Genomic DNA, 25,293 nt, shown 5'->3' on the forward strand with positions numbered 1-25,293 from the left:
CATTCTTAGGTTAGAAAACAACCAGATATTTCCCCCCTTTTCTGCCAGATTTGGAGAATTAACAAGGCTTTTTTTCTGGTTGTAGGAAGGATAGTGCTTTCTTCAGTAGCCCCAAAGGGAAGAACAGAAAGAAACTGAGTTTTTAAAGGCCATCTTTCTAGAGAACTAGGAAAGGAGGAAAGGAAGTAGTTCTTTTGAAAAGAGCCCTATACATAGGGCAGTGTTTTGAGAAAGCCTCTTGGTAGGTGGAAGTAACTCCTAGGATGCCCCCTTCCCACAAACAGTTCTTTCTTCCTTCCAGAGCACTCCTTGAAAAAAGGAAGTGGCCCAAGAAAAAAATCAGAAATCATCAAGGACCCTTATGTGGGACCTTGGCAATTCTTCCTGGCAGAATTTCAAACTTGCTGGCAAGACAGCAAAGTTGCTGATGGGTCAGGGAGTGGGGTCAGGAAGGGATAGTCTTTCTCTTTCCTGCATCTTGTCCAAGGGTCTGAAGTGTGCAGTGGTTCTGGAGAGATGCATGTGAACCACACATCAGGGGTGGTAGCAGGGCGGGTGCCCCCACATTAAACACAATATGGCCACATAAATAGGCCTCACTGCAAGAGCTGTAAGCTATATTGTATTCACACATTGTAAAGTAAAAATTCAGGTTTCTTATTAGGTGTGTATATACAAACACATGTGGATGCCAAGAAACAGAGACTTCCCCATTTAAATAAACTCTGGTGCTGGTCACTTCCAAGGTTTCTGGAGACTTCTCCCCCTTCCCCCCAGGGTATAATAAATCAAAGGGATTGATTTCCATATTGTTTCTAACACCAAAGAATGGAGAAGTGGGGGTTTCCTGGGTAGGGGTGGGAACAGATTTCTGATGCTGTACTTCTTCCCTTAACTGGAAAAGGGCCCTGTCCTGGGCAGTTCTTCTGGCAAGTGAATGGTGATGTGCACTCTTCACACTTTGGAAGCTGCACTGTCCCCACAGATTATTCAAAGGAAAGAAGAGGGGGCTTTTATGCTAATAAAATTCAGGGTGTGGTGGAACAGATCAGGCCCTGAAAACCCAATATGCTCTCTGGGCCTGGTTCAGGTCTTTGTTTCAGTGAAATGCTGCTTCTCCAAAGGATTTCTTAAAGTCTGTTCCACATACACAGTTCCACCATGAGAACCTAGCGGAGCTTAGATTTGATTCTCCATATAAGGTTAGAGAAAGAGGCTCTCTATCTTCAAAATGAATGACTTTTGGTATGCTGATTTCCTTTGAGCACTTTGAGACCACACAGTTGGTGGCCAGAGGAGAAAGAACCTCTATCTCCTTTCTTGTCTGTAACTGCTACTTCATCTTCTCTACATTCCAACAAGGGCTTGAGTTTGTGGATTGACATCTGTCACCGTAGAGAATTTAAAACAGAGTGCTATTTTTCACTACCTTGCAACAATTAAGAGGTACTCCTGGATGCCAAAACTATTCTCTCCCTTCAGGGGGGAAATAAAACAGGTACTTATAGGTGTTGTGGGATGGTGAACTTTCTGATCACATCTGTAGAACCTGATTAAAAAAAAAGGTTGTGGAAGAACCTACAACTATCTTTAGGCAGAGACTGTGTTGGCCCTACAATGTCCAGTACACCCTGGACTTCCAGATGCCTTGATATGTGCCCCTGTGGGTGCTGTGTTGACCCTTCTCTCCCAAACAGTTTTGAGGTTGGGCTGATGACAGGAGACAGTCTTAGGGCTCTCCTTCTTGGAATTATGTTGTAAAAGAGAATGTTAAGTCAGGAATTATGGTTTCTAGAGGCATTTGGAGCATCTGTAACTACCACATCCTCCCATCCGATTTGTATTCTGAAGTGTAAGCCTTGGTGTGCACTTAAGTGTGTACGTGTGTGTGTGAATCCACATAATTGTAAAGTATCTAAACCAGTTTCTGACCCCCAAAGAGTTTTAAAAACAGTGCTTTGGGCATAAATGAGTTGAGAGGACTAGAGTGTTTTCCTTTTCTGGTGGGTGTCGCCATTCATCCATTCCATGACCTCCTTGACTAACTTAGAAGCTGAAACCCAGAGTCTTGGCCCCTCCTGGCTGCGAACTGACCTGACCGAGATAAGGGCATCCTGAAAGAAAGAGCTGAGGAGGCGAGGATGGAAGAAAAAAGTCGGGGGCGGGGAAGCCTAAAAGGTGGGACTGATTGGCTAGCAAGACTAGTTAGTGAAGACAAGTGTTCGGGTAAAAAAGTGGCTCTGCCCTCGGTGCTCTGAGCCAGACATTTCGGGATTTGGAATGGAAAGGGGGCTCGGATTCGCGCTTCATGCTCTGTCCCTTAACGCGTCTAAACTGTTTGGCAAAGCTTACGGGGCTGGCTGGCTTCCATCCCTACACCGCCCCACGTGTCGCCCCCAATCCCACGCAGTTTTTTTGCTAGCTTCTAGGAGGCACACCCGCTCCCCTGGCCCTTCGCGCCCATGGCCCACGCACAGCCAAAGAGCTGTGATGGCACCCGGGGAGGGGGGAAGGCGGGTAGGGAAGGCGGGTAGGAAGGGCGGCACCATCATCCCGACCAGCATCCTAGAGCTGCCAATCTCACTGCTCACACCCCCTTCCCCACTGGCGCTGGAGCCTAGTAATACCCCGCGCCTCCCCATCCCCGGCTGTGAGGGGCGCACCTGGTGGGGGAGTGGGTAAAGAATTGACCGGAGGCCTAGCTTCGCGACTCTCCCTCCACTTTCCAGCGGCCTGACTGCGCCCGGGGCGACGCAGCCCCTCGGGAACCTGAGACCAGGTAACATGGCCCCCCGCCCCGTCCGGTGTCTGGCTGCGTCCCTGCAAATATTCGTCTGCTAGGGTTTAAGTGCCTTTTTTTATTTTCTCCCGGAAGATTAATCGCTACCCCGCCCCCTATTAGGGGCTAGAGCTGGAGAGAGGCCCGGGGCCCCTGGGTTGGCCGGGTCACTAACACCGCCCTCGAGCTCAAAATACTCTTCAACATGTTCGGTTAACGATGTCCAGCTTAGGAGAGTGGAGAGTCAAGGAAAGGTTGGGAGGGGAAGGCGGGGATGCGGTGGGTGAATGATCAATGGTTTAGCCCTGTTTCCCGCAGGAGTTACCGCCCATTCACCGTCTATGCAGGCACCAGCTGGCGGCAGCATCTTTTGGGTACCAGCTCCAGGAAAGCAAAGGCTGGCTGGAGGGCCGGAAGTCCAGGGCCCGCTGCGGTACTTCAGCCCCCCACTCCAGCCCCGGCTGCGCCCAGGTCTCAAGATGCTCTCGGCTTTATGAGGTTCAGTTACCGCCGAGTCCTCCATTAACACCTCCTCTGATTATTGAGAGGCTGGAAGGGCGGAACAGAGCCTCGGAAGCGTGCGTCCCAGCGCTAGCCCGCCTCTGTCTGTGCCCTCTGCTCATTCCTTCCTCCTCCGCTTTCCGATTTGAAAGCATAAACAGAAAATAAAAGACAGGTGGAGGGAGCTGAGGGTCAGAGGTGAGGGATTCCGGGTCAGTTCTTTGGAGAGAGACACGGAGAGATAATAATTTTCATCCAACAGTTGATTTATTCATCTGAATTAACAGGGGGACCTTCTGCGAGAGACGTGGGAACTGGCCGGTACCTCTGGCCGCCACCTTCCGCGCTCGCTCTCTACGACCCAATTCTTGGCGGGAATATCTGACATCTGGATATTAAGGTAAGATCTGGATGGGGCGGGGGTGGGGGGGTTGCCCGGGCAGAGCACTTTTCAGTCCTTTGAGTGCGCCGGGCCCGCCGGGAGCTCCAGGGTGGTCTCGGGAGTCTAACCCAGAAAAGTCCGGCTTTGCTCAAAGTCGACGCGTACTTGAGGTCTCCGGCGGGACCAGCGATTGCGACGCGCCCACCAGATGGGAGGAGGTGCTTGGGGGACCCAGGCGGTGCTGCCCGGCTGACGCACGGCTTTTTTTTTCCCCCTTTCCCTTGCCAGTGCAACCACCTTTTAACTGCGTGATCAACTCCTCTTGCTCTAAGAATGCTGAACGGCACTACTCTAGAGGCAGGTGAGTTTTCATATGCCAGGTTCCTTCTCATCTTCCTTGCCCTTTTCTTGGGCTGGCATGTATACCGTGTGTGCGTGTGTGTGCACGCGCGTGAGCGTGCCTTGTTGAATGGAACGAAGAAGAATGTGTGCTTGCTTTAAAAAAAAAAAATTAAACTGGGGTTTGGAGGCTCGAAAATACACACCCTTGTTCACTGTCCTGATAGGGCAGGATCCTGAACCGGCGTTTTCTTCCTTTTGCTTTTCTCATGAATGTCTTTGATTTTCCTCAGGATCCGGTGTTCTGGGCGCCGGGCAGAGGTCACGGTGCCACAGAGTCCCGAGTAGTCACTGATGTGAGGGGATCGCTCCCGACACTCCGCTGAGCTGCTGGGGGCGTCTCCTTGATCAAACTGATGGGAGGTGGGCTGGAAAGACTCCCATTCCCACCCTTGTAGGGTGGAAAACTGGCTTCACCCACCTTTTTGTTGTTGTTGTTGTTTTCAGTCCTATTCCAACGCAGCGGTTTCTGCGCGTCATCTCCAGGGAGGCAGTGTAGGATTTACCCCTTTATTTCCGGGGAATGGGGAAGGTGATAGCCGGTGGCTCCACAAATCTCAGGTAAAAGGGCTTCCGATTCTAGAAGCGCAATATTTTTAGCTTTGGCAGTAGCCCTGTTGGAAAAAAGCCTCAGGGGCCAAGGAGGACATAGATTTGAAGGGAGCAAGCAGCTGGTGGGTGGCTTTGAGGACATGAATGGGCACAGAGAGTGTAGACCTGAGGGTCCTGACCCAGGAGTCCAGCCGAGCTAGCAGCACGCAAAGGTGCGCCGCTGGGCTGTGACCGCGGGCTCCCCTCTCTAGGTAGCGGAACTCTCCCAGCGCCAGCTCTGCTTGATTCACTCCCATTCTCTTGACCAAGGCTACTCTAGCAGGACTGAATCAGAGGGGCACCTGGGAGGCAGCACCAGTCGGGATCTGCCAACCTTGGTCTGAGGAAGGTTTGCACGTAGAGGAATCTCTGTCTCCACTCTGGAGAGAGAGGCCCGGGCACCTCCAGGCCATCTGCTCTCTTCCAACACAGAGCAGTCGTCGGGGCTTCTGAGGCCGCGTGGCACTACGCTCAGCATAGTTTCTGCCCTCAATAAGACGCTGACTTCTCGAGGCCCTTGAGGTACTCCCGACAATGCTAAAGGCGGGACAGGATTTCAAGAGTTTCACCTTTCAGAGCAGAAGGGCTCTTAATAGAATCTGGGGGAAAGGTGGCACTTCCCTTTTTTGTTCAAACTTAGGAACACAGAATCATTGTCTCCAAATTCAGGTCTAAAGAGACCTGAGTCAACTATGCTCTCAGATGCATGTTTACTGAGTTATTTTCCTTCCTCAACCCTAAAACCTCATCTTCTCCCAGGACAAACCCATACATCCTTTTTTACTTCTCTTCTCCCCTCTGGGGAGTTCGACTCTATCGGGACTCTTTTCCCAGGTGGGATTGCCAGAGCCCAGGACAAGTGTGCCCTAGTTTTGTTGACCTTAATGGAAATTCTAGAATCTAGAATTAATTCAAAATCTGCTGTCTCACTTGAGCCCAGCCTCTCATTTTCCTGAATGTGGGAGCATTAATCAGATGGGAGAAGAAAGGAAAAAGAACCTAGTGGATTGGGGATGTCCAATAGTGAGAGGACAGCGCCAGGCTAGGGATCTACCCCATTCCTTGTAATAGTGGTTAGAACTCAGAGAGGAGACTCGAAATCCTATTGGGGATATGGGCCAGACAGAACCTGAGTGCACCTGTCCCATTGCTGGAGGTGGGGTTTTAGCCCAAGAAATGATAAAATCTAGCACTCTAACTTTTATAGAACACTTGCCGGCCATTCAGTTCCTGAGCTGTGAAAAGGGGGAATGCTTCCTCCCCAGCTGCTGCCAGTCTCAGCCTCCTGATTGAGGGGTAAAAGGGTGCAAAGCTACAAAGATGCTCTCCTTATTTAAATGCTCAGTGTCCTTTGAGAGTGGAGAGGGAAAGGGAAGGGCTCTCAAACAATCTCAGGGTTCCTAGACAAAAATGTTAGGATACTCCAGGTGACACACCTACTTCAATTAGTAGGCCAACCTCCAACTCCCTTGGGCTTCTTCTCCAGCAACTGCCAGTGGTTCCACAGAACTAACAAGGACCTCCCAAACTCCAACAGATCCCTGCCTCACCCCCAGCTTTCCACAGACTTCCTGCATTCACTGAACAGGAAGAATCCTGGCAGTTCCCTTCTTTATGGGAAGTAGCAAATCCCACTGGGCGCTGGAACATACAACCTGAGTTTTACAAGAAAGAGCCATCATACCTAGGATTCAACTGTGAAGCTGCTTGCTGGAGGTGCTCTGCCCTGCCTGTAACTAATACATGTTTTAAATATATGTGTTGAATAGATGAATGAGTGGATGATTGGAGGGCTTGCAGGACTTCTATGTTTGGCCTCCCTGGAAATTTCACAAAGTTCTGACTTTTTTTTTTTCCCAGGAGTTGTTAAGCTTTTCCCTCATGAAGTCTTCAAAGTTTGTCTCTTACAAGAGTGCCTTGGTGTTTCTTTTTTAATGTTCTTGCTGAGCAGGACCAAAATCCAACAATAACCAAACCTATTTCCAACTACTCTTATTTCGAATGGGGAGGGATTTAGTGCAGAAGCTAGACAGAGTGGGTTGAGGTTCTGCATTTACTTTGTTTGGAGATTCCATGGGTTAATTGAATGTTCTTCTTCTGATAGACCCCTCCTCTTTCTCCTCCTTCTCAGGTTCTCAGTCAGTTTAGCTGCTGACTTTTGTAAGGCAATCTGCCCCTTTGTGAGTGGACCTGCTGTCTCTGAAAGGGCTCCTGCGCCCAGCCCCTCCTTGGGGGCCCTTCCTGTGTGCACGTGGGTTTGAAAAGCTCATTGATTTCCATCCAAAGGGGCTAATTACATTACTTACAGTAAATAGCCGCCCTGCTGTCAGGTAGGGCTGCCAAAGTAAGGGGGTGTCTCCAGCTTAGTTCACTTGATTGGCTTCATTTTTTGTGTGAAATTGTGTTTTATGAGCTGTATTCTGGCACCCAGAGGACCTTAAAAGTGTCCAATCTGCAAATAACATTATTTTGGACCCTGAGAAAAAAAACCGAAGGGAAGCAACAGAGTCTTGGATTTCATGGAAGAGGTAACTCCAGCAGTCTCAGATGGCGGTGCGTTGGGACAGGAAGTCAGGGTGCTGCTGAGGGTGTTTTCCTCCTCTTCTCCATTCCTTCCTTCCTTTCTTCTCCTTCCTTCCTCTCTTCCATCTTTCCTTCTTTCCTTTGTTTCCCTCCTCCTCTTCCTTTCTCTCTCATTCTCATGCTTGCTTTTTCTTTCTTCCTCTCTTCCCCTTTTCCTTTCTACTTCTCTCCCTTAATCTTTCTTGATTTGGCTACAGTCTATGTCGGGCTTCCCAGGGTGATGGAATGGAAGCGGTTGGCTCTTCTAAAATCTCCAAAATGTGCCCAAGACTAAGCTCCGATGTTCCTGGGCAAGTTGGCGGGGAGTGGTGGGAAACCCAGGCTAGCTACAGGGACCCAAGGAGCGAAGAGCGGCGGGGCTCCCTTCTCTGGTTAAGGCGGGGTTGGTTCCTGTCGCCGAGCCCCGCTTCGGGCCCCTGAGGAGCCTCTAGCCTTTTGAATGAATCGACAATATATGAGTATTGTGGACACTTTTTAATGGGGCCGGGGAGGGGCCGCCGCCAACAGGAACAGAGAGCGACAGAACAATCCCACCTCTTGTGAGGAGCAGGTCTGCCATTCTGCTTGTCAGTTCTCACCTTCCCCTCCTCCACAGCAAGGAGTCCCTTTCACACCCTCCGGAGTGTGCGGTGCGCCCAGTTTTACAAGTGCCCTGTCTTGCGAGGGTAGTGGGAACAGCACGCACAGGGGCCGGCGCGCAGTTCTACCGGAGCAGGCGCCCAGCTCGCCAGAGTCCTGCCCACGATGACAAGATTCAAATGGGACATTAGAATCTCAGCAGTTTTCCTTCAGACCTTGAGTAAGAGAGTAAATCATCCTGTATACCCGAGTGTACAAGTTTATGCCCTGTCCCATACACTCTAATTTATCAAAGAAAAATTATATATATATTTTGCCGAAAGTAAACTCCAGAAAGATTCTCTAAGCGCCTTTTCACTTTGGAGGACGCGCCAGTGCCTGGTAGTGTCGGGTCTCCCAGGAAGGTGAGGCAAAGAGATGAACTATCAGACAACTGCTTCTAAAAGATGAGCTGAGGACAGAGGGGTTGGGAAGAAAAGAAACATGCACTAAATTCTCCACCCCAGTGAGGGGCTCGAATTCCTGCCTAATCTTTATATATTGACAGTTTTGTAGACTGGGGATGAAGTTCACAAGAAGGAAACCCAAAGTTTTGAGCTGGTTTTCTGTGTGCCCTGAGCTGGGGTACGATCTTGAACTGGGATCAAATAGGCCGACTCTCTGCCTCCTGAGTCAGGACGGGGACAATAACAGCTCCTTTCCCCCTTTTAAAACAAGGACTCCTTTCCTCTTTAAAACACGACTACTGAGAACTCTTGGAACGATATGTGGTTGTGTGTGTGTGTGTGTGTGTGTGTGTGTGTGTGTCCGGGCGCACGCGAGTGTTATAGGGAGGTAAATGCCCCCCTCCTACTGCCCCATCCCCCCACCCCTTTGTAATGTTTGTCCCTGCTTGCCCATCACCAGGGGGTTGAGAGGAGTATGACAGGTCTTTGTTGTCTGAATAAAAATCCGTGGCAGCTCCAGGGAGAGAACTCCTCCTACTAAATTATCAAAAATGGGCTGGCTTTAGTCTCTTAACAAATTGGACACAGCTCCGGCAGGAGCAGTCCCCAACCCAACCTACAGGCACTGGGAACTTGCAAGCAGCCAGGGACCGCTGAAAATAGCACTTCGTCTTCTTTCTTTGTGTTCAAAACTATTTTCTTTCTTCACCAGATTTTTGTTTTCCTCCCCCCCCCCCCGCAGTTGTTTCCCATTAGTAACTCGATCTCTCGTAGCAGTAAGATTCGCCTTCGCCTTTCCCCTCCGCCCGTGTTTGTTTGTTTTCTGCACATCTCCTTCAGGGAGACGCCAGAGTCCCCCCACCCCGCCTATTTTCCCCCCCTCTTTCCCTCTGCAAGTAGGCCTATTTTCACTTTGTCTGACTCTTTCTTCTTTGCTCTCTGCCTCTTGCCCTCGGTCCCCGCGCGCCTCTGCGTTCCAACATCGCGCAGCCCTCTGCGGTCCCTTTTGCCCCAGCACTCGGATGAGCTGAGAACCCCGGGTGTGTGTTTATGGAAATAGTGGGGTGCCGAGCAGAAGACAATTCGTGTCCTTTCCGCCCCCCAGCCATGCTCTTCCACGGGATCTCCGGAGGCCACATCCAAGGCATTATGGAGGAGATGGAGCGCAGATCCAAGACCGAGGCCCGTCTGGCTAAAGGCACTCAGCTCAACGGCCGCGACGCGGTAAGAAACTGCCCCTCGCTGGCGGTAGCCGAGCGCCCCTGCGCGCTCGGTTAAAACGAACTTCCATTCCCTGGCCTGGCGAGATTGGGAATGGTGCGTCGTAGGGACGTTTCGTTGAAGATCTCTGGGTTTTCGCCGGTCTACCTAGCTCTGCCGGGATAAGAAAAGTTCCCATTCTGACTTGAAATGCCTTTACTACTAAACCCCAAGCTCATTTCCCTCTGTCGCAGTTGTTCCCGAGCAAGTAGGGCGGTCAGGAGTGGAAAGAGAGGGGCGTCCTCTTCTGCAATCTACCAACTCCTTTCTCTAGTCTCCCCGAATTCCCAGGCACCTCCCCAGCGAGGATCCCGCAGCCCCGAGGGCAAACGGCGCAGGCAGTAGTCAGACCGCTTGCTGCCCAGGCGTCCCAGCCAAGAAGGAGCCCGGGTGAGCTTAGTCTCTGGACCAGAAGACCGGGCCTTTGGAGTATACTCAGAAGCGACCGGTCCATTTCCAATTGTCAGTACTCTCAGGGTTTGGCACCCCAAACCCAGAGATTTTTGTCTTCGGCATCCCGGCTCAGTTCCTCTATCCATGCAGAACTGCGTTTGGTTCCCGGGCTGGGCGGGTGACGTGTGTAGGGGAAAATTTAAAAATGATGAGGAGCGAGGCACCCAGTCCAAAGCAAGAATTTTCTAACCCTTAAACGAAGTAATCAAATACCACTGTTATTATTATTGGTAATAATGAAAGTCATGTTCTCTTAAAAAATACCAGTAATCTAAATGTTTTCCTTTCCCATTTATAAACCCGGAGAAAGAAAACTTAACTGGAAGTCTCCGGAAATGATTCCAGCCAAACTGTGCTGTGTAGACCTTCTTGTATCACACCGAGAATTGTAGCTAAAACTTCCCCAGGAGACTGACTGCTCATGCCCGGCCAGTGGTGTTTTGGGTCGCATCAAATACAGTGTGTGCATTTGTCTACATTTGCAACACTAACTCAGCGTGGTCCCCTAATTGGAGTAAAGGGGGAAACTTTATTTTTCCACGTCGGGCAAAATATAGTGTGGAAGTCCAATTCATTTCTGCTAATATTGAGGGAAAGATCCAGATATAACTCTTTGTTTCCTTCTGTGGTTATTCTATTTAAAACTAAAAAGCAGTAACCAAACCCGAGGCTGGGCTCCTCAAGGTGAGCTTAACATCTTGGTTATCTGAGTTAGGATCCAGGTGGGAAGCTTAATTTGAGCACCAGATTTTCAGGACAAAGTTCTCTTGTGTTTATGCTGATGCCAGGGAAAGAGGAGTTGTGTATAGGAATCTGGACATTGGTCCTTCTTTAGGAACAGTCACTTCACACTCTTAGCACGAACAGGACCAAACATTCTGAAAATGGAGAAACAGTAGGATCTGCTAAATATATCCCAACCAAAACAAAGCTGACTAATTTAACAGCACGGGTATTATATTCTCTCCCTGGCTTTTGATTTCAATGTTTCGTCTGTACAAATTTAGAGAAACCGAATAGCAATATTATTGTTTTGTGCAAATACAATCTGTGCGAGTTTAAATTTCTTTTTCACTTCCTAATTACAAGTTCCGTTTGATTTTTTTGTATTTTCGAAAGCCACAATTTGAAGTTTGTAATTATCTCTAATTTGACAACACTCACCAAACTATAGTAAATAGGCTCTTCGTTCTTTTAAAGCTAGGATTGGGATGGTTGGTATGTCTTTAGTTTTGTAATAGTACGAGGACGCGCCGATGCCAGTTCATGCCAACTTGGAAGATAACTGAGCCGCAAAGATAGAAATTGCAAATGTTTTTCCCGACTTTTGCCTTTGAGCTGTGGCCCCTGACCCTAGCCTCTCTCCGGCACTCAGCTTGCGCCCTGGATTCGCGCAGCCTAGCGGGGAATCCCGCATGGTGCGGCGACGCCAGGCGTTCTCCTCAGCCTTGTGTGTGCTTGCTTTGCAGGGCATGCCCCCTCTCAGCCCCGAGAAGCCGGCTTTGTGTGCTGGCTGCGGGGGCAAGATCTCGGACAGGTACTACCTACTGGCCGTGGACAAACAGTGGCACCTGAGGTGCCTGAAGTGCTGTGAATGTAAGCTAGCTCTGGAATCTGAGCTCACCTGCTTCGCCAAGGACGGTAGCATTTACTGCAAGGAGGATTACTACAGGTACTCCCCGCACGTACACCTTCCTGGCGGGGGCGGGGGCACCTGCCCGATTCTGGAGTCCCCTCTTCATCCTCCACATTTTGCCCCTTCAGGGTACTGTTATCATTCTCCAGACCTGGGGGAATTTACAGCACATGCCTTCAAGCTGCACTCCCCTGGATGTCTGGTGAGGATGGATGACAATAGACACCTAAGGTCTAGCTAGAGCAGTTATCAGTGACTACCATGCACTCCCTTCTCTTCCCAGATCTGTTGACAGAACAGGGTGAAATCTGGGTTAGAGTAAATGGGCTGGTCTCAGTTAATTATCTGAGACTTGAGTGGTTTTGTTTTTTTGTTTATTTGTTGTTGTTTTCGATTTTTTTCCCGCTTACTACAAACTGAGTAACTTGGTGCCTTGGAACTGAACTGGTGGCCCGGGAAGCAGCAATCGGATGGGTGGCAGATGACCTTGTAAATGACTATGAAAAGGAATAAATCCCACTGCCAAAACCCAAGTCATTCAGTTGCCGAGTTCCCTTTACGGCTAGTTAACACTAGACTAGAGAGAAAATTCAGCATCAGGCATGTTTATTGATTCTTTCTAGTTGTTTCTGGATTGGAAAAGACAGAACTATGTATAGGTGACCTAGCTCAGCACTTAGCAGATGGGAGGCGGTTAAAGAAGAATAACCTTTCTCTACAAAATTGTCATTTCCCGAGGCTGGCTGTATGTTTTCAGGCATGCTCAAATGTGCAGGCATAATAATAATACCTTCATTCAAGACTATTTTGTAGTCAATGAAGCTGTTCACTTGGATTTGCAATTTAATATTCTTTCAATAGTGCTGTGAACTAGCTACTGCAGGTTTTTGTTTGCTCTCTCTCTCTCTCTTTAGATGCAGAGAAAGAAACTGAAGCTTAGTACCCAATTTTCTGACTTTAATATATGGATCTTTGTCCTGGTTCACCAGAACTAGAACAGGTCAATGAGCAAATAAATTGATGTCGAAAGTGGGCCCAGTGACTTGTCCTACTAGAGCCCTCCCAAATCTCAGTCTTTGACTACTGCAGCCAAACCCAGGTATTGCATGTGGAAGTGGCTTGTCCTTAGTTCAACAAGTACCCTGACCCCTCTGTTTCCTTCCAGAAGGTTCTCTGTGCAGAGATGTGCCCGCTGCCACCTTGGCATTTCTGCCTCTGAGATGGTCATGCGTGCCCGAGACTCTGTCTACCACCTGAGCTGCTTCACCTGTTCTACCTGCAACAAGACTCTGACCACAGGCGACCATTTCGGCATGAAGGACAGCCTGGTGTACTGCCGCGCCCACTTCGAGACCCTCTTGCAAGGGGAGTATCCTCCACAGATGAGCTACACGGAGCTGGCGGCCAAGAGTGGCGGCTTGGCCCTGCCTTACTTCAATGGCACCGGCACGGTGCAGAAGGGGCGGCCTCGGAAGAGGAAGAGCCCAGCGCTGGGAGTAGACATCGTCAATTACAACTCAGGTGGGCAGGCATCCTTACACAATGAAGCTCTGGTCACCAGGTTGTCAGGAGGATTCAATAAGGCCCCTTCCCTTTTCAAGATCTGCCTGCAAAGAGGGTACTTTGTCCAAAATACCCATGTTCTCAATACAACTTCCTCTCAATCTGAAGGAAGAGAAAAAGGGAGAGAGGAAGGAGGAAGGAAGAGGAAAGGAGTGGGAGAGGAGAGACAACACTTTATTAAGGTTGCAGCAAAAAAAAAAAAAAAAACATTTATAACTATGGGGCTATAGTGATTTCCCCCAAACAGGCAGAGCCAAATCCTTGTTGCCCATTAGTTAATGAGCCCATTAGTTTCTGGCTCCCAGTTGGAGCAAAACAGCCCCAAGGCAATTCCTTTGTGGAAGCCAAATTATAGATCCTGGATGAGGTTTTCTTAAATACTGAAGGGGGGGGGGACCCAAAACTTCAGAGCCTAACCCCAGTCTGTCTAGAGGGGGCAGAGGCTGTGGTCACCAGCCCAAACTTAATCAGCAACACAATTGGCAAGTGTTGAAAAACTGAATCCCTGATTTTGGCAAAAAGCAGCTGTAGGGGTAGGAAGCACTCTCCACGGCTGAGCTGGCCTGAGCCTCTGGTAGGTCAGGGTATTCATCCAGCCTACTCATTCCCTGTGTGATAGACCATCCAGATATCCAGACCCCAGATCCCAGCCAAAGGAAAGAAGCTCCAGGGCAGGCCCACTGGGGAGGCTTAGTAGTATCTCAGGCTGCTCTTTTGTTCTTCACCAGCCCCCCTCTCTTAATTAAAAACAAAGTGCAGGCAACAGGCTGAGAGCACACTTTCCTCCTTGCTTTAGGGGCATGCCTATCATTTATCAGTCTGTCTCACACACATACATCAGTTTCCCATTTTTGGTAGCCTTTCCCCATCCTCCATCCCCCAGGTGACTCTATTGACAGGACTGGAAGACCATTATCTTACACTGAGTATCACAGAAGTTCCTCTGGTGAGTCCCAAATGCTGGGAAAAGGGATTCCAGAAAGTCCTGGCTCAGTTTGGGGGAGTTTAAGGACCTTGACTCTCTGACTTTGCTTTGCCTTGACCCTGGCCCTGGCCCAGGCCCAAACCTGTCTGGGAATCATGGCAAGCAGGAGTCTCAGACCAGGGGAAACCATTCTCCTGAGAGGAATCTTGGGAACCACCTAACTGTGGCAACTCCATAATCATGACCACCCCAGATACCCTGGCAAACCATGAAGCAAAATCACACGTGCTTTTTCTCTTCCAGCCCTTATATCTGGTGTGATGCTTGATGTTGTTGCTTAATGATAAAGGAATGATGCTCAGCCAGTTAGGTGGTTTGTTTAAGGTCACACAGCCAGTGTGAACATGGGAACTAGGAGAGTTTCCAGAGGAAGCCACATGGGATTAGCAGGCACTCTTTCAGCCCTCTCCTAGCTTCTCTCTTGGGGTTCCCCTCCCAAATGCAGAGGAGAAATGCTTTTGGGCAGGTGCAGTGGGTGTCATCTCAGGGATAATGGGAATGCAGAGCCCATCCAAGCTGCTTTTGTCCCTAGCAGGACAGTGGGTCTGTGGACCAAGGCAAAAGGGCTGGCAGTCTCCTGGGACTCTTTTCACCAAGGTTGTTTTGCATGAGGAATGTGGGCATAGAACTAGGTTTCGGCAATCTTTGGCAGACACAGCCCACCGCACCCTTGTTCTGGCCCCTGCTGCGCTGGGGCAGAGGTTTTGGTTAGGGGCCACTTTGCCTGGTGCACACACTTCATGTCCTTTGATGCGTGGTCCCTGGGGCAGGACAGGCAAGGCACTAATTGTTCTTTATTAATTGAAGATGACATTGGAATCTCAAGCCACTCACCAAGGCCTTAATGCCCTAATTAGAGAGAGAGAGAGAGGCAGTGGGGTGGTGGGGCGGTGGGGGGCAGCGAGAGGAGAGAGAGATGGACTCATACATAACTAGCTGGTCCCTTGGACAGAGGAAATCTCTCAGCCTGATAAAAGTCCAGAAGGGTGGAGATTTCTAGCTAAACTGTGGGCAAGTCTGGCTTTTCTCTAGTTTATTTAATCTAATTAGCTAAATTTGATTTTGCCTTGAATCTTACTTTATGTTGAAAGATCCGAGAAACTTTAGGAACAATAGAATTTAGCTTCTCTTACTTCTCTGAAGAGAATTAGAATACATATACATTTCCTAAGAAGAACGAAAAACCTCTTTCTGAACTACTTAGATCTTTAGTTTGCAAATTAGTGCTGCTATACATTGTTGAGAAAGTTGATAGTCTTACTCATGAAAGAGAAAAGTTGCTCAGACCCACTAACCTGAAGCGTTTGTGCATCACTCACTCAACTATATCCACTCCATCCTTACTGGACGTTTCCCCAGAGATGTGAGTAAATAGTATACATTCGTTAAAATTAGTTAGAAATAAACCTAGAGGAATTTTAAGATGCCTGATCAGACATTACCCCCCCACACACACAAAATTTAAAATAGTATTTATGAATCTGGTGCCAGTTTGTTACAAAACTAGGGAAAGAAATCCCTTAGTAAGTTAAAATTATGTGAAAATGTAGGAAATAAAACGGACCCACAGTTTTAATTCACTATTTTATTCTCCTTTGAATTTTAGATCACCATTTCTGCTTAATTATAAACAAGCCTAATTTAGGGGAACGTTGATATGAAATGCAATATAATTTAGAGATATGTTTTAAAAAATATGTATGCAAAACATATTTATCATTCAGAGATTCTTAAAGAAGATATGAAACTTGTAGAGGTCAGTTAGTTCTTGACATAAGGCAAATTCCTTTTAATGAGACTTTTCCTAATTTAGTTTATACTTCTTTGTGCAAATTAATTGGGCAGATATTTTCGAAGGAGACATGGAACATTTATCTGGAAAACTGGATTGGAATAAAGCCCTCCAGGGGTGAGAAGAATTAGTTTAGGATAGACAGGTCCTGTTTGGATAATTTATCATTAATGAGGAGACTCATTTCTTGGCCACTCCTTAGAACCTTTTTTCCTTAGGTTCTTTCTACCTAAACTTCTGAAGTTCCCGATTGTTGTTAAATTAGCCTGGCACTGACCCCTAGTGGTCTCTCAGGAATCAGTTAATTCTCAGAAGGCTACAAACCTTCAGAAGAACATAAACTTACTTGATGTAAGTGACCATCTCATAAGTGACTGAAAATAAAATATTTATATCTTCTCATTAATGTTAGCAATTCTGGATGTGTATTTACAGGTAGAAGTTTGAGACAATTTTTAATCCAGAGAGGAAAATACCCCTAAAACTTTAGAAACAGGCTATGGGGGGAACACAATCATTTGCAAGTTTACATAATATATTTGTAGTTAAATGCAAATAATTTATGAAAATGAACTGAATTACTCCGTGGAAAAATATATTGCTCTATTAAGTTGTATATGTAAGTGAAAACATAGTCATATGAAAGTTGTATGTAGTAATATCTGTTGAAGAAAGACCTGACAACCTATCTTTTTTATACCCTGAATTGTATATTTCATGTGAAAACAAGCTCTACAATTATAATTAATGCACTAAAATGCTCTGTTGAGTTTTAAATCAGCAATAATGGACACAGAGTACATATTCAGGAAAGCAATTTCATCAAATATTACTGCAATTATTTTTAATAAAATTCATTTTAAAGACTAGTGATTATATAGCTAAACTGGGAATCATATTTGTTTCTAAGAAATATTACCATGTTGGAGGAGGAATGGATAAGGGAATTATTTAAGTTAAGGCTTCTGTCCCAAGTGTAATTTTCAATTTGATGTGTCATTCAGGAAAAGTTACTCACTTACGATAGGAATGAAATTCTTATTTGAAGAAGCCATGGATGATATTGTGTTCCTCTTTGTCCATTTTGTTGTGGGTACATTTATAATCTGGCTGTGAAATATGGTTCAGTTTACTGGAGATAAGTATGGTTTTATAGTAGGTCATGAGTTGCTGTTTCATCCATTTGAGGATATAAAGGTACAATTCTATAGACTATTTGAACCTGACATATCCCCACTGGGCTGAAATAGGGTAAAATGTAAAGTATATTCTCTCTGCTATCTCTGGGTATATGTTACCATTTCTGGCAGGCTTAAGAAGTTTATGTTTTACATTTGAATGTATATATTGGATTTGGATTCCTTCCAGATAATTTTGATTTTGCATTTGCTTGTAATTTTATTGATGAACAAAGCATTTTAAATTTTGATTGAATCTTGTTGAGTTTCTATCCCACTGTGTGACTCGGGAGTTCCAGAAGTGAATGTGATACAGTCTTTTCCCAAAAAGAACTCACCTGTGCTTTGCAGAGTGTGTCTTCCCATGTATATATCTCATGGAAATACAAGCCTAGGAGACATTAGTTCCTGCTTAGTCTTATTACATCAGGGATAATTTCTTGTCAAACGAGATTTGTACGCAGCTGGTCTCTGTTGATGACTGTTCAACTTGATATTTTCAAATGTGCTAGATATTGTTTAAAAAAGTAGTTCTAACCAGAGCAAGCAGGCAGATAACATTTTGGTAAGCTGAAGGAAAAAAAAAAACTAGTATTAAGAGATGCCTCACTTTTTTTGTTTGTTTTTGTGGGTACTGGAGATTTTTGGAAGGATACTGGTACTCCCCACCCCCTTTCATTTTTTTTTCTCTTCTGAGTGACATGACCAGGTTGATTTTAAAATAATGCATTAAAATGCAGAATGATGAAATTTGAATATGTATCAGATACATACATGAAATAAGGGCTTAAAGAAAAAAATTACCATGTGCTTGAATTTGCAAATTTGGCTGAATCTGCAAATATTTAGCAAAAAGTTTTCATTCTGCAGTCGTATTTCCTATACAGAGCCAGCAGGTTTTTGGAATGACCTTTTAAATGTGCAGCTTTACATCCTGGGAATGATGACTTTTTAGCTGGTTTCAAAGACTGATTTGTTTTGCCCTTGGTGTCCAAAAGAGCTTTCCAAGGGAAGAGAAGATGCCACCCTCTCTCTGCCAGCCCAGCCAGTGGTACACATCGCATCCCACACACACACATCCAGAGCAAAAGGAACCAAGACGTGAGACTGGAAATACGCACCATCAGTGCCTCTCAGCTGTGAGCTGTGGGGCATGCTTCAGGCATAAACTGAGTGAGGAGAAGTCTGGGCTCATTTTCTTTCAGAAATATTTATTAGAATAACTCCAAGGGAACAGTATTTTCTTCCTGGCATAGCTTTATGCTAATCAGTTATGGGTGAAAGCCCTCCAACATAATATTCTTAGGATTACATAAGAAGTTTGCAAATATTTATTTTCTAACATCTCCCCATTTTTAACCACTTTCCTCTTCCTCATTTAGAAAGCTCTAGGAATATGAAAAATGTTAAAAATTATAAGTGACTTAAATTCTTCCTTAGTTGGTGGGTTCTCAGAAAACTTCAAACTTGAGGGGTGAAATACTTGTTTTCCATGTCTTTTCTGATAAAAAGCTGTGCCTTCACATAATTACATGTCTTTGCAGAAACAAACAAAAAATGTAGAGTCTCAAATTGTCCAGTCTTGAAGATATAGATATGGGCAGTGGGGTGCTGGTATATGTAAATATGTTTCTTCCCTTTGCTCTTGTCTCTCTCTCCTGTGCCCTACTTAGGGTTTATTCATTTCCCCAAAGATTTTTACCAACCATCAAGCAAAAGGGAGGATTTATCTAATATTTTTTCCTCTTAGGTAAATTTTTATTTTGTCCACGTCAACAGACAAGTTTGGCTGTTGGTAGCAATTAAGTTCTTTCTTTTTGTCTAGAGATTGTTCATAATTGAGTTGACAGCCATTTTCTCTGTCACTTTATTATCATAACAGTGTCATTAGCCCACCGTCATTTCCATTAATGCAGGAGTTTCCACTGAGTAGTTGTTTTCCCCTGTTACTGTAACAGGTTGTAATGAGAATGAGGCAGACCACTTGGACCGGGACCAGCAGCCTTATCCACCCTCTCAGAAGACCAAGCGCATGCGAACTTCCTTCAAGCACCACCAGCTCCGGACCATGAAATCCTACTTTGCCATCAACCATAATCCGGATGCCAAGGACCTCAAGCAACTTGCTCAGAAAACAGGCCTGACCAAAAGAGTTTTGCAGGTAAGACACCTCCATCATTGGCTGTGCATACATCTCCCATCCCCTTGCCAGTAAATAGTTCTCTTCCCCGCTTGGCTTGATGTGGCTATTTCCTATTCTGCTTCTTCTTAGTTTATCTTAGTTATTTCCCTAGAGGGTAAACTGAGACTTGCAGGGGCTTCCTGGAGGGTACTCAGAGAGATCCAGGGTCTTACAAGATGCAACCACGTTCTCCCTACAGATAGGGAGATGGGTCTCCAAAACCAGCTCAGCTTGCCTCACTCCTGTGCAAATGCAAGTGTTGTCATTTGCACAAGACATGACTCTGGAGATTTCCATTCATGTTAGGCTCAGTGCGCTGATTTGTGAGGGATCTGCTAGCACTGTCCTACTCCATTGAGTTCTTGGCAGCCTCTCTCACATTACGACTTTCCAAATTCAGGCAGGCTTTCCCCCCAACTGCCCCAAAGCTAAAAGTTATGCTAGTATCTCAGCAAATATTGGAGCAAATATTTTTTTTTCACTTTAACAAACCATTATTAAAAAGTGGGAGTTAGTTCTGCTGTCCAATCGCTTCCTCAAATTCATCATGGTAAGAATATAAGGCTATGATATTATAATGGGTTGCCGTGAGTCTCCTGTGATCTTCTCTCATTTCTCAGTGATGAATAGCAGACAGTTTTAATTCTGGTACTGTAGTCTCTGGCTATTTGGGGTCTGTGGCCCTGGAAGAGTTTTTCCTATGTGAAAAATACTTACTGGGTGTCGGACTCAGGGATATCTTAAACTCTATTTCAAATGACGTTCACTTCCTATGAGTGGTTCTTACTTTGCAGTAGTTTTAGCCGACCTGCTTCTCCTCGTTCTCATAAGACAACAGGCGAGGAATGAGGGCATATCTTCCCTGATTTATCTCTGTGCTTTCATTTCATGGTATCTCCATGTGAGCATCAGTTGTCCCAAGTGGCATTGGTTAATGCTGGGAGGGGACACATGCAGTAGAGAGAACAAATCTATATAGTATTACTTGAGTTACTATGTTATGAAAGAATGAGGAAAAAATGAGAAAGCACCCCTTCCCTCTCAAGAAAAATAAACAATTATATTTAAAAGAAATATATCAGGAAAAAAAAAAAGAGATAAAAGATAAAAGTTAAAAAAAAAGGAGAGAAAGGAAGAGAGAGAGAGAGAGAAAAAAAATATATAAAAATAAACATCGGTAAAGAAATCAATTGGGATTGGTTTGCAGGTTTGGTTCCAAAACGCACGAGCCAAATTCAGAAGGAACCTTTTGCGGCAGGAGAATGGGGGTGTTGATAAAGCTGATGGCACGTCGCTTCCGGCCCCGCCCTCAGCAGACAGCGGCGCTCTCACTCCACCCGGCACTGCGACCACTTTAACAGACCTGACCAATCCCACTATCACTGTAGTGACATCTGTGACCTCTAACATGGACAGCCACGAATCCGGAAGCCCCTCACAAACTACCTTAACGAACCTTTTCTAACATTGGTTTTTTTTTCTTTTTAAATTCTTCTTCTTCTCTTCTTCTTCTTCTTCTTCTTCTTCTTCTTCTTCTTCTTCTTCTTCTTCTTCTTCTTCTTCTTCTTCTTCTTCTAATTATTATTATTTTATTATTTACAAGCCCTTTTTTTTTCTTCCTTCTAATCCACAAAATATTTGGGGAATAAAAATAACAGCTTGGTGTGTAGCATCTGCAGCCACTTGGCAAATGAGTTTACAGTATTGTCTCCTTTAAGTGAACATATTTTGTCTACAAAGTGTATTTGGAATTTTTTTTTTCCTTTAAGCAATTAGGTCTTTCAATTGGTAAGGGGAGCTTTTGAATCATTCTAATAAGTGCCTCTTAAAATTGTATGTTACTTATTTCCAGAATCTCGAAGAAAAAAGTTAAGAGTGATATTATGTGGGTAAATAATCATATTCCTGCTTAAGTGATTAGGTTAATAATGAACCAGGTAATTAATTAGCTATTTTTTAAATCTTGCAATTGTATATGTGATTATGAAATTTTGAAAACTTGACATTTTTAAAATTTTATAACTGAAAGAATGTATTGAGTATTGCTATTTCTTACTTGAATTCTTGATTCAAATAAGGAATATGATTAAGCAAAAGCATTAATAAGAACAATTTTAAATAGCATTGATTAGTTAGGTGGGAAATTACTCCACAAATGTGACTTTTCCTTCTTGTAGGGATGTACAACCTAAAAACCTTCTTACTTAATTCTTTGTTTCTTCAATATTTAAAAAATACTTAAACTCCCTGTAAAACTCCTATAAAAATTCCACATAGAATTTGAAATTCTATACTTTTGATCTCCAAAAGCTAAAAGAAAAATCAACTGACAACAGCAAACACAACTCTGAAAATATTCTTTCTACCTTACCTTTTTTCCTAGGGAAAATGGAAATAAGCAAAATATGATTTTTTAAGAAGTCAAAAAGTTGGTATGATTTAATTAATATCTCTATTAATTGGCTTCAGTTGTACCATGATATTGTATCTGGCATTGTTTATGAATAATGCTTTAAAAAAAAACTCAGTAAACTTAACACCAACAATGAGAATTCTTTGGTTTTGTTTTGCTTTATTTTATTTTTGCATAGTTTGATTAATGTATCTTACACACACACACACACACACACACACACACACACACATACACACAAACTTTTCTGGCATTAGAGATTTGAAATTAGTAGTCTTAAAGTAGATAAACTCAGAAGCCTTGTGGATGCTGATCTGAATATATTTCCTAGTTTACAGTAGCTTTTTTTTTTCTTTTAATTTAAGGTAAAATCTTAATGGTCTGGGCAGTGGTGAATGTTCATCTATATGCTTCTGTTGTAGTTAAATACCAATTAGATTGTGGATTTCCTAAAAAAATAAAAAAGAAGTCAAGATATATGTCTTGCTTTAGTGGATTGTTAAGAATAACTTTGCACATATTTTCCACTTTTTTGGACCCCTTAAATCTCCTCTGGTGGTCTGAGTGGCTGTTTAATAGATTTTAAAGGTGTCCTTCTGGCTGTATAAATGTGTGGTTACATATTGACAGTTCACTGCCCACATTAAAGTGCATTATTGTAACTTTTGCTCAGGGTCTTTAGAAAATTAGCACAGAAAGTAGCTTATTTTTTAAAAAAAGATGATGGAAGATAAGTTAACACTGTAACAGAAGAAAGGTGTGATTGCCATTATATATTTAGCAAGTGTGGTTATCATCTTATATGGAGCTTAAATCTTGACTTTTCATATTTCTATTACATTTTGGGCATTTACCACTAACCAGACCAAACAACCTTGGTAAGGCTGAGATCTTATTAATACACTTTTACAGGTAAAATATTGATACTTATAAATTTTGTTCTTTGACAGAACAATATATGGTACTATAGATCTACTTTATTAAGTAGACTAATTATAACTCAGTTCTCCTATGTGCCTTATGATATAACTTGGAAGTAAGTTTGTGAAAAATCAGGATTATATGTGTTGTTTGTTAAATTAACTGTTTTAAGCCCTTTTGACACCTCACTAGTTTTGTACTGTTTTACCTCTTATTTCTGAAACTCTTTTTATGGTGTATCCTGTTAGAGGGGACAAACATGTCATAGAAAGCAGTTGTGCACTCTTTCAAATATAGTTGATAAATTCAATAATCTTATATATTGAGCTTCGTGTTTATAGTACAGTAAGTGGTCTAGCAAAATTGTCCATGTTTCTTTGTTTATTGATAAATGCATTGTATAGAAACTATTTCCCCTAAATATTTATGGACCAAACAATTGTGATATATCCTATTAAATTTGTGTGAATAAACCATTTTGAATCTAAGGAGTTTTATTTCCCATAAGTTTTATTTAAGTTTACCTGTTCTAGTGTGTTTTCAATATCTTTATGTAAAAGGCATTAAAATGGTAGTGGAAAATTTTTTAAATATTCAAACATACAACCAGTTTTTAAATTTTCAAACTTCTGATTCATATTAAATGCACACACCATTGCATATGCAGTGTAAATCAATCTTGAAGTACCTTTAAATATATGTGCTTATAATACAAGTAATGCCCCACGGATTTAACTCAATCCAATTTTCAGAATAAAAAAATTAGCAGATAAAGTAATTGCATGAAAAGAAACCTTAAATATGATTAAGATTTAATGTTAGGTCTATTGAGCACAAATGGATATTTGTAAATCTAAATAGAAATTGCAGACCCCTAAAAGCCAAGTTGCTCTGTAGTTAATAAATTGTCACTATGATTTTTTTCAGGGAGAACAAATCTTGGGGCATTACAGCCAAACATCCCGACGTTTGAAAATTCCCTAAAGTATTAAAAGAAGGGGAAAAGTTTGATCGGAAATCCACTGCAGTGAAGACAAAGACACTATTAGGTTATGATAATCATACATTTAAAAACTTATTGAGCCAAAAAAAAAGAGAGAGAGAGAGAGAGTGAGACATAAATGTCATTTATTGAATGTTAACAAAACTTCTGTTCTTTATGATGTCTAACACAAATGAAGGCTTAAAATTATGTGGTTTAAAAACACTAGATAAACCTGTATTAACCAGAGCAACCTGGCAGTAATATGCCCACCCCATATTTGAAGAAAATTATTATTGAAAAAATTCCCACACATTTGTCAAGCAACAATAACTGTAAAATAAAGTCCAAAAACATTCATTTCTCCTGCTTGCTAATGTGTATTAGTCCTATCTGTTAATGGCATTTTTCCAATTGTAAATTCAAAGAAAAGCTATCACTCATTTAAGAGTATAGGGATCAAACCCCAGTAATTTTAGTATTATTGTTTATTACTTCCTTTTTAAACAGAAGTCTCTGCATGCACTTTTACATCTGTCACCTCTAGTGTACATCTCTGTAATGATGACTTATCTTTGCTGTTTCTTGTATGATAAATAGCTTTCATTAATAAACATTTTATTTGATGCAAACATAGTTAACTTTATATTAAACACACACTGTTGAAATTAATTTTGAACACTGTCTTAAGGAGGCAGCACAGTACATTCACAACTTGTTATAGTTAGGAAAAAATCCAAACAATTTAATGAAGTTTAATTCTGGTAGTCTAGGGTAAAATTACTTACTTGCTTTTTTTTCTTTATTTTTTCATGACTTATTTTCATTTGTTGTATTCTACTGACACATGTATTAAAAATAAAAAAGCAAACCCAAGTTACAACATAAATAAAACTCAGTATAAATTATTGTGTAAAATTTCAACTTTTTTAGGGTAAAATTTATAGATTCTCTATGAGTTTACGTGTTTGCTATGCAATGAGCAGATTTATTGAAGTGTACAATATGTTCTGAACTATGAAAAGATCCAGTCTTTGCATAGTTCAAGATACTTATGCTATTACAAAACAAAGGAGCAAGTGGGAAGTAAAACAAATATTTAGAAACGAGGTTTTTTTAATTGTTAAAGGGAGTATTTGAAGAAAGAATTTTTTAAACTATTCCTATTTAGTTGTAAATCCAAAGCATATGTTAAACAAATTAACATATAAAATACTTTCCAGAAAATTTTTCATTATGATGAAATTTTTATTATATACAAATGAACCCTATGTAAATGATGTAACTTTTTATGAAAAACAGACATTAAATATTTCACTTACATATATTCTCAGAATTTTGAATGTTTTCTTAAATGCTTTCACTTCCTGAATACTAAAAAAGAAAATAATTTAAGAGAAACAGTGACTTACTACTACTACTACTACTACTACTATTAATAATAATAATAAAGCAATGCACCGTGACAAGCAGACTATTTTGAGTGATCATGAAACATGTTGGTTTTGTCAGCAACTTGAATGTTTATGCCTCATTGAAACCTCACCCATGGCTCTAGCAACCTAGATAGATTTCCCAACACATTTTCAGCCAGTTTATTCAAAATTTTGTCCTATAAGCTTTGCCTTCTTTCCCTGCTCTGTCACCTATAGCAGTTTCATTTAGAAA

The 25,293-nt window shown here is 43.3% G+C and overlaps 1 protein-coding gene across 7 annotated transcripts; it reads left to right on the forward strand.

Annotated features, from left to right (window-relative positions):
- The first annotated feature begins 2,554 nt into the window (after positions 1-2,554).
- Positions 2,555-24,533, forward strand: Lhx9 (LIM homeobox 9). Of its 7 annotated transcripts, none has more exons than XM_021729894.3 (8): positions 2,555-2,779; positions 3,568-3,680; positions 3,951-4,023; positions 9,366-9,484; positions 11,443-11,645; positions 12,775-13,130; positions 19,086-19,288; positions 20,517-23,131. In XM_021729894.3, exons 3-8 carry the CDS (start codon positions 3,996-3,998, stop codon positions 20,772-20,774), a joined length of 1,167 nt encoding a protein of 388 aa, XP_021585569.1. In that variant the 5' UTR covers positions 2,555-2,779; positions 3,568-3,680; positions 3,951-3,995; the 3' UTR covers positions 20,775-23,131. The 7 variants fall into 7 exon arrangements, with proteins under 7 accessions (XP_021585569.1, XP_077878659.1, XP_077878660.1 ...); XM_078022533.1 differs by lacking the exon at positions 2,555-2,779 and adding an exon at positions 2,893-3,478; XM_078022534.1 differs by lacking the exon at positions 2,555-2,779 and adding an exon at positions 2,893-3,212.
- The last annotated feature ends 760 nt before the right edge of the window (positions 24,534-25,293 follow it).

The sequence above is a fragment of the Ictidomys tridecemlineatus genome, chromosome 10 (assembly GCF_052094955.1).
Source record: "Ictidomys tridecemlineatus isolate mIctTri1 chromosome 10, mIctTri1.hap1, whole genome shotgun sequence".
NCBI classification, from domain to species: domain Eukaryota; kingdom Metazoa; phylum Chordata; class Mammalia; order Rodentia; family Sciuridae; genus Ictidomys; species Ictidomys tridecemlineatus.

What these genes read in the sequence shown, in the direction of transcription:
- Lhx9 (XM_005330387.4), top strand. Translation starts at nt 9,311, where the DNA reads ATGGAAATAGTGGGGTGCCGAGCAGAAGACAATTCGTGTCCTTTCCGC. An exon ending in CATCGTCAATTACAACTCAG is followed by an intron (nt 13,131 to 19,085) that starts GTGGGCAGGCAT and finishes TTACTGTAACAG; the next exon opens with GTTGTAATGAGAATGAGGCA. An exon ending in TGACCAAAAGAGTTTTGCAG is followed by an intron (nt 19,289 to 20,516) that starts GTAAGACACCTC and finishes ATTGGTTTGCAG; the next exon opens with GTTTGGTTCCAAAACGCACG.